Consider the following 13088-nt stretch of genomic DNA (forward strand, 5'->3'; position numbering starts at 1 on the left):
CCCAAATCCTTTATTATTGCTTTTGACGTCTCTTGCAAGCCTCAATTCATTGTCAGCTTTGGATAATCTGATTCCTGCCGTGCAGGTTCTGTAGACAGCATTATATTCTTTATATATGCCTCCCTCTTTCCATTTTATAAACATTTCTTTCTTCCCTTTTAGCATGTGCATAAGTTCTGTATTCATCCATCCTGGTTTCCTTAAATGCTTCCTATTCTTCCCTCTTGTGCTCTGAGAATTTCATTTTTCAAGATTTCCCATCCTTCCTGGACATTTTTGTCCTTAAGGATATCCAGCCATTGGATCCCTCCAATTCTCTTTCTGAATCCCTTAAAATCTGCCTTTCTGAAATCTAACCTTGACGTCTGAGTCTTCACAGGTCTTCCTCCTCTAGTTACCCAAAATTCTAAAATAGCATGGTCGCTACCTCCCAGGGTCCCAGCCACTTTTACCTCCTCAACCATTTCCTCCCTGTTTATAAGGATTAGATCCAAGGTAGTTGTTCCCCTTGTTTTCTCCCCTACATTTTGGAAGATAAAGATGTCAGCAAGAGTGGATAAGAATTCCCTTGACCTGTTAGTTTTGCCTGAGAGAGATTCCCAACAAATGTCTGGATAGTTGAAATCTCCCATCACAACTATGTCATATTTTTTGGAGAACTTGGCCATTTGATGCATAAAGACTTCATCCATATCTTCAGCTTGCACAGGCGGTCTGTAGTAAATGCCTACAATGGTGTCCTTTCCATTGTTCTGTCCTTGTATTTACCCAAAACAGTTTCCACAGAACTCCCAGTCTCTGAAGCTTCAATCTCTGCAGATATATGCGTTTCTAACATACAATGCGACACCTCCTCCTCGTTTATCAAGTCTTTCTTGCAAATAAATTGTATCCTTCTAGTCTTGTATTCCAATCATGTGTATTGTCCCACCAAGGTTCAGTGATTCCAATGACATATTTCTTTTCCTGCGTTAGGCTAGTTTCACATTAGCGTTTACGGCCGCCGCTAAGCCCCGCCCCCTGCTGCGCCTCCACCGGTAGCTCCGCCTACGGACGCATGACGCTGCATGCGTCCCCTATCTTTAGCACTGGGGATGCAGGCCGTGCGCAGGTATGCGTTTGGCGGCGCATGCGTCCTTTTGACTCTGCGCCGAGCGCACCAAACGCAACAGGTTGCAATTTGGTGCACTTGGCGCAGCGTCAAAAGTACCCATGCGCCGCCAAACGCATACCTGCGCACGGCCTGCGTCCCCAGTGCTAAAGATAGGGGACGCATGCAGCGTCATGCGTCCGTAGGCGGAGCTACCGGCGGGGCTTAGCGGCGGCCGTGCGCAGCCCGACGCTGCGGCCGTAAACGCTAATGTGAAACTAGCCTTAGTAGTTCCAATTCTCCTTGTTTGTTGCCTATCGGCGCGCGGTTTACCGATTTTCCTCTGTTCAGCTGCAAGATTTCTATAACTGGTCTTTGCTGGATCCGTTATTTTTTTTAAATTTAAAAACTGATTGCTACTGGAGCCGTTCTAACTGATCACAACTGGATATGTGAACATAGTCTTACAAAATAGCTATACAGGTCTGATGCCTGTCTGCCGCTTTAATAATTCTCTGTGGGGCTGCTGTAAAAAGACGAGTGCAATGCTAGGCTGCCTTTTAGGGAATGGAGCAGGGGTCGAGCATGTGCACTTACACGCCATTCTGACGATCAGTGCAGGTCCCAGCGCTTTTCACTGGACAACCCTTTTAGGCTGTGTTCACACACAGCGTTTTTTTCGCGTTTTTTCCCGCGGATTTGCCAAAAAATCCACGGGAAAAACGCGAAAAAGAAGCTTCCCATTCATTTCTATGCATTTTGCACTTTTTGTGCACATTGATGCGTTTTTTTACCGCAAAAAAACGCATTGCGGTAAAAAACGCAGCATGCTCATTAATTTCGCGTTTTTTCCGCGTTTCTGGCTTTTTCCATGTGTCTAGAAACCGCGTGGGAAAAAAACGCAAAAAAAAGTGCAAAAATCGCAGTAAAAACACGTGGTTTCTGGGAAGGGAGTCCTGTTTTTCAGCAGAAAATTTCTGCTACGTGTGCACTTAGCCTAGTTGTATCTCTAATCTGTATGTTGTTACTTTTATTTATTGTCTGTTCAATCTGAAGCCTATTCTTTTTTTTCTACTGTGCCTAATCCTATAGAAACGTGTGATTTATGTTGCTTGTCCAATCATTCTCAAGTAGTAGAGTGACTGTTCAAAAAAGTAGCAATCATGGGCTTCTAATCCAGTGCATACCCACATTCTGGCCCACTGACCCATGTGAAATTTGTCCTTTTCTCTCTAGGCTGCTATAAGATCACTACAGTTTTCAGCCACGCGCAAACGGTTGTCCTTTGTGTAGGCTGTTCTACTGTTCTGTGTCAGCCCACAGGTGGAAAAGCAAGGCTCACAGAAGGTAATGTATGCTAAAGGCTTTTTATTGGAAAACATTTTTTCTATTTGTAGGATGTGGATTTTATGTCTCTATACAAATATGAAACAGAAACGGACATGGCATTAATATTCTCCACTACAGGTCACTTTCCATGTGGAAAATGTTTTGCAGCCTGTGGAAGGTATACAGGTCTCAGCCACACGGCTGGTAATGTAATAAGTGTAAACCCACAAGGTAACATTTCAGCATATCCAGGTTACCTGCACACAGGGTGGATATTTCTGCTGCATCTAATGTGGCTGTTATTCATCAATTTTTCAGACAGATTTTGAAACTGAATCATCACTTCTGGCAGAGAAATAAGCTACTGTAATTTTTCTGATAAAATTAAAGAGTAACTCTTAATTTTTCTCTGTAGACCCTGGATCGGGATCTTGCGTAGTGTAGTGACTGAGTACCTTCCGTGCTCCTTTGCATTGATAAAATAATTTGCGATTTTTCTATTTACCATAAGACTCCAGGCAGCGTTCTTGTTCAGAGGTTGTTTTGTCATCTAATATCGTCCTTCCTCTGTAAGAGGTCAGTCTCATAAGCCTAAACACTGCACTCTCTGTTCACAGGTTGTTCCTTCAGGCGAAAGCAACACTGAAGTTTTTCTTCATAGCAGAAGAGAATTCTGCCGCACCTTGTAACTTGCCCCTCAGGATGATTTGCCTTATGTCTGGTTTCATGCACCACTGTGTTTGCTGTGGTATTGTGCAAAATCTCGTTGACTTTTGCAATTCAGGGAGATTTTTTTTGCTGTTGGACTTTGAATATGTGCAAACCATTTCCTAAATAAATGCAGAATTGCAATTGACAGGTTTGTCCTCATCTGTTACTTTCACCTTATTCCACTATGCACCATTGTACAAAAATGAGCATCTCCTTTTATCTGCAACGTGTGAATAGGGCTTTGGAAATGAGATTCACTTCCATACTGTAAACTGCAGTACATTTGTGCTTCTATATTTTAAAGGGTTCATCCACTTTCAGAAAATTCCAGGTTCCCGTATGCAGTTTGTTAAAAAAACAACAAAACAAATACTTTATTCATCCTCTTTTGGCTGTGGCACTAATGTCACATCACACTAGTCACGCCCTGGGCTTGGCAGCTCTTCCACGTAGACAACAGCACACTCTTATTGGCTGACGTGTTGTCACCATTACATTAGCGCTGCAGCCAATATCAGACACCAGGAGCAGCGGTGGAAACTCGGCGGTAGGACCTGAAGACTGAAAAAAGTGTGTGGTGTTTACGTAAGAAACTGCACCTGTAGACCGGAATTTTCTAAAAGTGGACAACCACTTTAATGAAGGTGTGAAAGAAATATTATATTTTGATAGCAGAACTTAATTGTGCCAAAATATATTTTCACTCGCAATAAACAGATTTTCTTTTTGTGCTGTATCCAAAGTTGGCACTCCGCAGCGGAAAAAAAAAAAACACTCAGAAAAAACTGACTAGCACAGTAAAAAGAAGAGATCATGTGAAAGGTCTTTCACCCATGATGGTTGTAGTGTACCACAGCACAACCACACGTTTTACTATGCATTACCACAGGTTTTCACAGTCAGACGTTTTTATTCACTAGTTTTAAATGGCATTGAAAAACCTCAGTAAAACCTGCATGATTTTGTCACAAAGCAACTACTAACTGGTAATTACCCAGGCAACCACAGGTGCTATATGTGGGGAAATCCTTGTGCCTACACTATCCAGAACAAAGTGAAAGCTGTAGAAAGTCCTAGTATGCTGGGATTTGTAGTTTCAGAAGCCACCAGATACACACCCTTTTAAACAGTTCATTTCTAAGCCCTAAAATCACCGTGTAAAGGCAGTCAGGTAATTAGTGCAGCGATACGTGAAGAACGTTAATACATTCAGAGTGTGGAGCCTACGGCACTGGAATGTGAAGACATTGTAAAACACAGGACTGAAAAAATGTATAACATTTACGGAAATTGCATTTACATGATTCATATTGTACTGTCTTAATTCCCTCAGACCCCGGTAGATAAACCTGCTAGATGCCACGGTAAATGGGTATCTTAGGCCTCTTTCACACTTCAGTTTTTTACAATCAGTCACAATCCCGCCAGGTTTTGAAAAAAACGGATCCTCAATTTTTTTTTGAGGATCCGTTTTTTTTTTCCCCATTGACTTGCATTAATGGCGGATTGTGACGGATTGCTGTCCGTTGCATCCGTTTTTTTTGAGGATCCGCCAAAAGTTGCTGTCCGTCACCATCCTCAAAGATTTCAAAACGGAGCTTGTAACGTTTTTTCCTCTGGCGGATCCTCCAGACACTCATTTAACCCGAAATTCTTTCTGGGTGCCGGACAAAAAAAAAAAAAATCTCTCTCTCTCTCTCGGATCCGCTTGTCTGACTTTTTGGCGGATTTGAACTGATGCAAAAAACTGAAGTGTGAAAGAGGCCTTAGGTGTTTGACACTGGGGAAGATGGGATCATTGTGCTTCACCATAAGCATTCTGCATAAGGTGATTATAGGTGATGTCAGAAGCTGAAACCCTAAGTGACCCCCAGGGCTGCCAGAGCCCAGGCCTAATAGTCCATCAGTTTACCAGTGACAAGCAATAATGCATTTGGAAAATAAAAGTATGGCTCTTTAAATGCAGCAATAAAAAAAAACAGTAGTAAACGCTTTAAGGGTTAATGTAAAAATGTTTTAAAAAACGTTTAGTAGATTTTTCTTAGTTAATGATACCAGTTATATTTACTTATACAATTTTTTGTATAAGGTTATAAAATCACTCCATTTAAAATATGGCACCAAAAAAATGACAGCTTATGACTGGGCTGACTTGATTTTCTCAAATTCCAGTGCAATTTTTAAGGCCGTGGTGTTGAGCCCTGTACCTTGCATATTGGCTATTATAGTCACCACAACTCCACTTGGCGGGATCATCATCTGATTGTTTTCCCCAGGCAGGATAAGCAAGACACTGCTAGCTCCGACCGCTCCTCCTGTGTGCGATACATAATGCTTCTGGCACTTACACTGCCCAAAATCCTGCTTTCTTTCCACCGTTCCCCATCCCATGGCATACTTTCCATCTCTATCCCAGGACATTTCAGTATTAGGGACTTGTTTCCACATCTTGGAAACTGTGTCTGCTTTTAGATATCCAGGTAACATTGTTGCCGTTTCCTTGGCTTGGTAGCTATACAGGAGGACATTTCCAAACCTCAGGAGATCGCTCACAGTAGATAGGAATCCTCCACCTGCCCATTTACAGGAGTTGTCGACGTATGGACAGTTTATTAAACGCTTCTTGTCGCTAAAACTGTAAAATCTGTGGGAGACAAAATTTAAGATAATCTGAGTATCGCTTCATGACTACGATGATACATGCCAAGCGTAAAGGAACCTGTCACCTTGAAAATTCTGTGCAACTCATGAGTAACCGATTCGTAGTTTTGTTGGAAAAGATTCAGAACAACAAGGGAGTAGTGCTACTATGAAAGGCTTCTCTGTATAAGTGTCCATACAGAGATGGCCATCAGTCAGTCGCTGATTTAGGAACACCCACTGGACTCCTAAGCCAAAAATGAGCAAGGGGCTCAATTAATAAAATACATGTTATACTAAGTCTATTTACACAAACCTATATCTCCTCCCCTGTAACATGTTGCTGGCAGTTCACATTTATAGGTTGTCTATAGTGATGAGCGGGCGTGCTCGGATATCGTGTTAGCCGTGAATGCTTGGGCGTTATGACAGCCACAACACATGAGGGGGTTGCCCAACAGCCACGAATCATGCAGTCGCGGGGACTCCAACATATTACCCAAGCACGCCCGAGATGCTCTGATAACACAATATCCGTGCTCGCTCATCACTGGTTGTCTACTACTAGGACAATACCTTCTCAACTACCATATTCCGCCATGTAAAATAAAAACTGCCTGCACACCCTTCCGTTGCTGGTCTTGGTATGTCAGGCTGGGACTCGCTTGAACTCTTTAAACCAATGAGCGACCACTAATATGCTTCACTTGCTTCCTTTGGACGAAACCGACATCAAGAGGAGGAGCCAGAACTGCTGCTGCTCTCACTTCCTCTAGACCCACCAACAGATCATGTTTTCAGGATTTCCTTAGTATTGCTCAGGTGATAATTGCTTCACCTGTGCAATACAAAGGAAATCCTGAAAACATGATCTGTTGGTGGGTCTTGAGGACTGGAGATGGGGAACCCTGCTCTAGACGTCCATTTCATTCGAAAGAAGTGCGTGAAACTGCCATTAGCAGCAGCTGATTGGCTGCAAGGCTCACGTGACCGTCACAGTAGACCCAGCACTGGAGGGGAGTGCAAGCAGCTTTTAATTTACATGCCAGAATATGGTAACTGAGAAGGGGTTGTCTGAGTAGTGTGCAATCCTTTAATATTGACAGGTTCTCCTTGAAATAGAATGAATGTATTGTGAGAAGACTTTTGAAAAGTTTATTCCAATAATTAAAAAATGGGGTAACAGCAAACTAAGCAGTCAGGAAAAGATAATGCAAATAATCAATTAAACCTGAGGCATCAGAGAATTGTAAATTTGACAAATTTATTAGAACAGTCAGTCACACAGAATCCCAACGTTTCGGCCTAGTAGGCCTTTATCAAGGGTATTATCTAAACAAAAATAACAATGATATCCAATTAGAAATTCCAACCAGGAATCACCTTATTACATCAAAAAACATTGCATACCATTACATTCACGGCAGACATATCATGGTCAAAATGACAAATAAGAGAGAACAATGCATATCATTAGACATCAATTGCAGATAAAAAGAATACATAATAAATGAAATTTATTGGCGCCATAGCGAGTTTTCATGTCATAGAGCTGCACCGCATTTCACCTCATTTAAGGGGTTTAAATAGACAGGCTTTCCCCACCCCACACACACTGACTCACCAAGCGGCAGCGTGGTCCCCGATTCTCCGTTCACCTTCTATACAGGTCGGTAATATACAGACACTATACATTCTCATTTGTAACCATACTTGCCTTCCTGGGCTATATCTTGCTTCTTATTTAGGTTACTTTCTCCTTTCTTTTTTCTAGAAAACTTTGAATATGGAACATATGATCACACTTGGTATCTACCGCATGGTTTCTTTCTGCATTTTTTCTGTGATACCTGCTATCTGCTTTAGGTTGGATGTCTCCTGATTTTGGAAATGATTAGTTTGTCAACATTGAGTTTCTCTCACTTTCCTAATATGAAATTGTTATCCAATGGATGGAATCTGTATATAATTAAAAAATACATAATAAATGAATTTTTTTTTTTTTAATCTGCTATTGATGTCTAATGAGATGCATTGTTCTCTCTTATTTGTCATTTTGACCATGATATGTCTGCTGTGAATTTAATGGTATGCAATGTTTTTTGATGTAATAAGGTGATTCCTGGTTGGAATTTCTAATTAGATATTTTCGTTTAGATAATACCGTTGATAAAGGCCTACTAGGCCGAAACGTTGGGATTCTGTGTGACTGACTGTTCTAACAAATTTGTCAAATTTACAATTCTCTATGATGCCTCAGGTTTAATTGATTATAAGTTTATTCCAAACATCTTTTAATGGTGATCAGATGTCATATGAAATTCTTATATAGGTTGTAAACCTAACAAACATAATTTTACCACAGTTTCCTGCAGTCAATGTCTCATGTTCAAGTGAAACACATAGAATCCCTATGGTCTTATACTAGTGTCACACATTACAACACTGCACTGAACCCATATATTTTCTCACGTGAGGGCTGAGTGGCTTTTTTGTGTGTAACCACCTAAAAAATAAATTATCAGGCAGAATGTGTGAACAACCAAGACATATGCTTTGTGACCTTCGCCGATCTGTATTTTCTGATGTCACTGAATCAGACAGAGAACCATCCATTTTACACCTATCCTTCTGGATGGAGTTGCTGTGTTACTTACGACAGGGTTCCCCAACTCCAGTCCTCAAGGCCCACCAACAGATCATGTTTTCAGGATTTCCTTTGTATTGCACAGGTGAAGCAATTATCACCTGTGCATAGACTGTAAGCTTGCGAGCAGGGCCCTCATTCCTCTTGGTATCTGTTATGATCTATGTGATTATTGTTATGCTGTAATGTCTGTCGTCTGTACAAGTCCCCTCTGAAATGTAAAGTGCTGCAGAATATGTCGGCGCTATAGAAACACGGGTATTACATACCTGGTAATGTGTTTTTTCATGAGACATGACGGCACCACGAGAGAGGGGATCCGCCCTACGAGGACAGGAAACCTTCAAGATAAAAGGGGCGGCTCCTCTCTCCGCATCAGTTGTTTTACAGAGCACGAGAGGAACTCCGCAGGTTAGTGCACACATAAATAATACCTATTTTACACTGCTAAATTTCCAACACCAAGGGAGTGTATAATACTAACAAAACACCCAACTAATGACGTGATCAAATAGGGCGGGAATATAAGGGTGCCGTCATGTCTCATGAAAAAACACATTACCAGGTATGTAATACCCGTGTTTTTCCATGGTACATGACGGCACCACGAGAGAGTTAGAGATTTGTATTCTCTTTAGGGGGGGATCACTGCCTGTAACACTCTTCTCCCAAATGTGAGATCAGAGGCAGCAGATAGGTCTAATCTGTAATGTCTGAAAAAGGTAGATGGAGAGGACCAAGTGGCCGCCTTACAGATTTGGTCGATGGAGGCGTCCGCTCTCTCCGCCCAGGACGTTGCCATGGCCCTCGTGGAGTGGGCTTTTAGGCCCTCTGGAACAGCCCTGCCTGCACTACTATATGCTAGTATGATGGCCTCTCTCACCCATCTAGCTATAGTTTGCTTAGAGGCTTTAAGGCCTTTCCTTGCCCCCTGATATGAGACAAATAAGGCCCTCTGTTTCCTCCATGGTTTTGTCACCTCTAAATACTGTAGGATACATCTCCTAACGTCTAAGCAATGTAATCTCTCTTCCTTTTTGTTACCAGGGTTAGGACAAAAGGATGGCAAGATTATTTCCTGAGCTCTGTGGAATTTCGACACTACCTTAGGGAGGTATGCTGGATCTAATCTTAACACGACTATCGTCCATAACCTGAGTGTATGGTGGGTCTGCTGATAGTGCGTGTAAGTCCCCAACCCTACGTGCCGATGTGAGTGCCACTAACAAGGCTGTTTTTAAAGTTAACACTTTATCTGATGTTGCGTTTATTGGTTCAAATGGACTTTCCGTTAGGGATGATAGGACTAAATTTAGATCCCAGGGAGGAGGTTTAGGAGATGGGACAGAGTCAGCTCTAGTACAGGCCCGGATAAATCTGGCGACCCATCTATCGCTTGCCAGGTCATAGTTGAATAATGCTGCCAGGGCTGAAACGTGTACTTTCAGGGTGCTGACCGCTAAGCCCAAGTCTAAACCCCTTTGTAGAAACTCTAGCACTGCCCTCACAGGTACTTCCCCCTCCTGTATTGGGCCTGAGGTGGACAAAAATTTTCTCCATATTCTCCCATATATTTTTGTAGTCACTGGCTTTCTGCTACTGATTAGGGTGGCAATCAACCTTGTTGAAAAACCTTTCTTCTCTAACAGTGACCTTTCAAATTCCAGGCTGTCAAATGCAGCCTGGAATTCGGAGGGTGATTGAAGGGACCCTGTGTTAGGAGGTCGTGGTCCTCTGGGAGCACCCATGGGTCTGTCACTGACATCACTCTTAACCAATAGAACCACGTCCTTTTTGGCCAAAAGGGAGCTATCATAATTACTCTGGCTTGGTCCTCCCTGATCTTCTTCAGGACTAATGGAATGAGGCATATCGGAGGGAAGGCGTACAGGAGACCTGATGTCCATTTTATTCTGAAGGCGTCTACTGCCAGTGGCATGTCTGCTGGCCTTAGGGAGCAGAATTTTTGAACTTTTCTGTTGGTTTTTGAGGCGAAGAGATCTATTATGGGTTTTCCCCACCTCTGCACAATTTGTTGAAAAATGGACCCTTTTAGGCACCATTCGCCTTGCTTTTAAGTGGTTCCTGCTCAGAAAGTCCGCCTTCAGGTTGTCCGCGCCTCGGATATGCAGGGCCGATAATGAGAGAAACTGATGTTCCGCCAGAGTCAGGATTCTTCTTGCTATTTCCATTAACGACCGAGAACGGGTGCCCCCCTGATGGTTCACGTATGCAACTGCTGTACGATTGTCCAATAGGACTTTCACATGATGTCCTCTCAGGTGTGTCAGTAATCCTTCCAGCGCTCTTTCGATGGCTAGTAGCTCCCACTCGTTTGAGGATAGATCTTTTTCCTCCTGAGCCCAAGGATCTTGGAGCCATAGGGTGTCTAGATGGGCTCCCCAGCCCCAGGGACTGGCATCTGTCGTGACTACTCTGGAGGCTGCATATGTCCAGGGTACTCCCCTCGGAGAGGACTCTATCTGTAACCACCATTTTAGTGACTGGAGTACAGGATCAGGGATGGTGAGCTTCTGTTCTAACTGCCCTTGAAGCGTCAGATCGCTTTGTAACACACACCACTGAAGTTCCCTTGTGTGAAATTGAGCCCATTTTACCGCTGGTATGCAGGAGGTTAGGGACCCCAACACTGACATGGCTTTCCTCAGAGTCATTGTTGGCTTTCCTAATGTTGTTCTGATTAGATTTTTGATTTTCTCTTCTTTCTCCTCTGGGAGGCGACATTCCTGTATTACCGAGTCTATTGTTAGGCCCAAAAAATTCTGGACCATTGTTGGCTCCAACCTGGATTTTTTGAAGTTCAGTTGCCAACCCAGAGTCTGAAGAGTCTCTATCACTATCTTGACTTGTTCCTGACAGTGAGCGAAATCTTTCCCCACTATCAAGAAGTCGTCCAGATATGGTATTACTAGAGCATCTTTTTCTCTGAGATGTGCCGTGACCTCCGCAATTAATTTCGTGAAGACCCGGGGGGCTGTTGCTACCCCAAAGGGCAGAGCCTTGTACTGAAAGTGATGCCACTGAGATTTTATCTGGACTGCCACCCTGAGATATTTGCGGTCTTGCTGCCGGATCGGGACATGATAGTAAGCATCCTTGAGATCCAGGACCGACATGTAACACCGAGGGAAGAGGAGTTTCACTGTAGATCTTATCGTCTCCATCTTGAATGATGGAACTACTAGATACTTGTTGAGGCCTTTCAGATTTACAATCGTCCTCCAGGAATCGTCTGGTTTCTTTATCAGAAATAGGGGGGAGTAAAAGCCTTCCTTCTTTTCTTTTTCTGGAACTTCTTCCAGTACGAGTTTTTGTACAAGCGATAATACCTCCTCTTCCAAACTCTTTTGTCTTTCTTGAGATGATTGTACCGGAGTTTGAATGAATTTTTGTGGTGGCCAGTGGTGGAATTTTAAATCCAGACCTGACCCTACTATCTGTCGGATCCAGGTACTGGATGAGATCCTTTCCCAGGCTGGGAGGAAGTGAGAGAGCCTTCCCCCCACCTGAGAAGGACCGTCACTGGGCGGGTTTTTTGGCTTCTCTAGGGGGCTTACTGAAATAGAAGCCTCTCCCTCCTCTGTATCGCCTGTCAGAATTGTTTCTGTCATGATCTTTAAATTGTTGCCTTCTGAATTTTCGGCCCCTCTGAAAGGAGCGCCGAAAGGCTTGAAATGGTTGTTTCGGAAAATTCTTTTTTGTATCACTCGCTTTTTCCAACACTTCATCCAATGCCGGACCGAATAAGAAATTTCCTTCACATGGTAGAGAGCAAAGTTTCATTTTTGCCTGAGTGTCCCCCGGCCAGCATTTGAGCCATACCGCACGCCGTCCTACATTGGTTAAGGCTGCTGACTTTGACGCTAGCCTGGCCGAATCTGCTGACGCCTCTGCGAGAAAGTCCGCCGCCGCTCTAATAGCCGGCAATGATTCCAGAATCTTCTCTCTGGGAACTCCTTGTTCTAATTGATCCTCCAAGTTGTCTGTCCATATCTTTAGGGACCTAGCCACACAAGTGGCTGCGATGGCGGGTCTTAGTGCCCCAGCCGAGGTTTCCCAGGCTGCCTTAAGGCAATTGTCCGCCTTCCGGTCCAGCGGCTCTTTTAGAAACCCCAGGTCCTCAAAGGGTAGGGAAGATTTTCTGGCGACCTTTGATATCGCTACATCAATTTTGGGGGCCCTATCCCAGGATGAGGATGCCTCTTCCTCAAAGGGGTATCTCCTCTTCAGGGAATTCGTTATCTGGGACTTCCTTTCTGGTTTTTCCCATTTGCGTTTTATGAGTGCTTTCAGTTGCTCATTAACAGGGAAGGTCTTACGTTTTTTCTTTTGCAGTCCACTGAACATGAGATCTTGGGCTGTCTTTTTTGTCCGCTCTTCTACTAGCCCCATGGTAGATCTAACTGCTTTAATGAGTTCATCCGTAGTTTCTACTGGAAACGTATCTTCCCCGTCCGAGCTACTTCCTGAATACTGCGACTTATTTGAGTCGTCCTCTGACCCTGTAGAGTCTTGTTGAGAGACCCCTGAGGGGCTTGATCTCCTAGTTTTCCTCTCTGTATCTACAGATTGTAATGCTCTTACTGACTTGGAAACTTCTGTCTGAATTATGGACCTCAGACTATCCGAAAATGAGGGTGTCTCCTCCGC

The 13088-nt window shown here is 43.4% G+C and overlaps 2 protein-coding genes across 5 annotated transcripts in view; one reads left to right on the forward strand and one right to left on the reverse strand.

Annotated features, from left to right (window-relative positions):
* Window positions 1-3275, forward strand: part of RPS27L (ribosomal protein S27 like) — a 51336-nt gene extending 48061 nt beyond the window's left edge. For both annotated transcript variants that reach the window (XM_073579395.1, XM_073579396.1), the window contains exons 3-4: window positions 2327-2437; window positions 3037-3275. In XM_073579395.1, the coding sequence (XP_073435496.1) occupies window positions 2327-2437; window positions 3037-3065 (140 nt within the window). In that variant the 3' untranslated portion in view covers window positions 3066-3275. The remainder of the gene's footprint in view (window positions 1-2326; window positions 2438-3036) is intronic.
* Window positions 3276-4020: 745 nt separating this feature from the next.
* The window catches only part of LACTB (lactamase beta), a 103083-nt gene continuing 94015 nt past the window's right edge, over window positions 4021-13088 (reverse strand). For all 3 annotated transcript variants that reach the window (XM_073579392.1, XM_073579393.1, XM_073579394.1), the window contains one exon: window positions 4021-5774. In XM_073579392.1, the coding sequence (XP_073435493.1) occupies window positions 5267-5774 (508 nt within the window). In that variant the 3' untranslated portion in view covers window positions 4021-5266. The remainder of the gene's footprint in view (window positions 5775-13088) is intronic.

The sequence above is a fragment of the Dendrobates tinctorius genome, unplaced genomic scaffold (genome assembly GCF_039654945.1).
Source record: "Dendrobates tinctorius isolate UK_male_01 unplaced genomic scaffold, ASM3965494v1 ptg000062l, whole genome shotgun sequence".
NCBI classification, from domain to species: domain Eukaryota; kingdom Metazoa; phylum Chordata; class Amphibia; order Anura; family Dendrobatidae; genus Dendrobates; species Dendrobates tinctorius.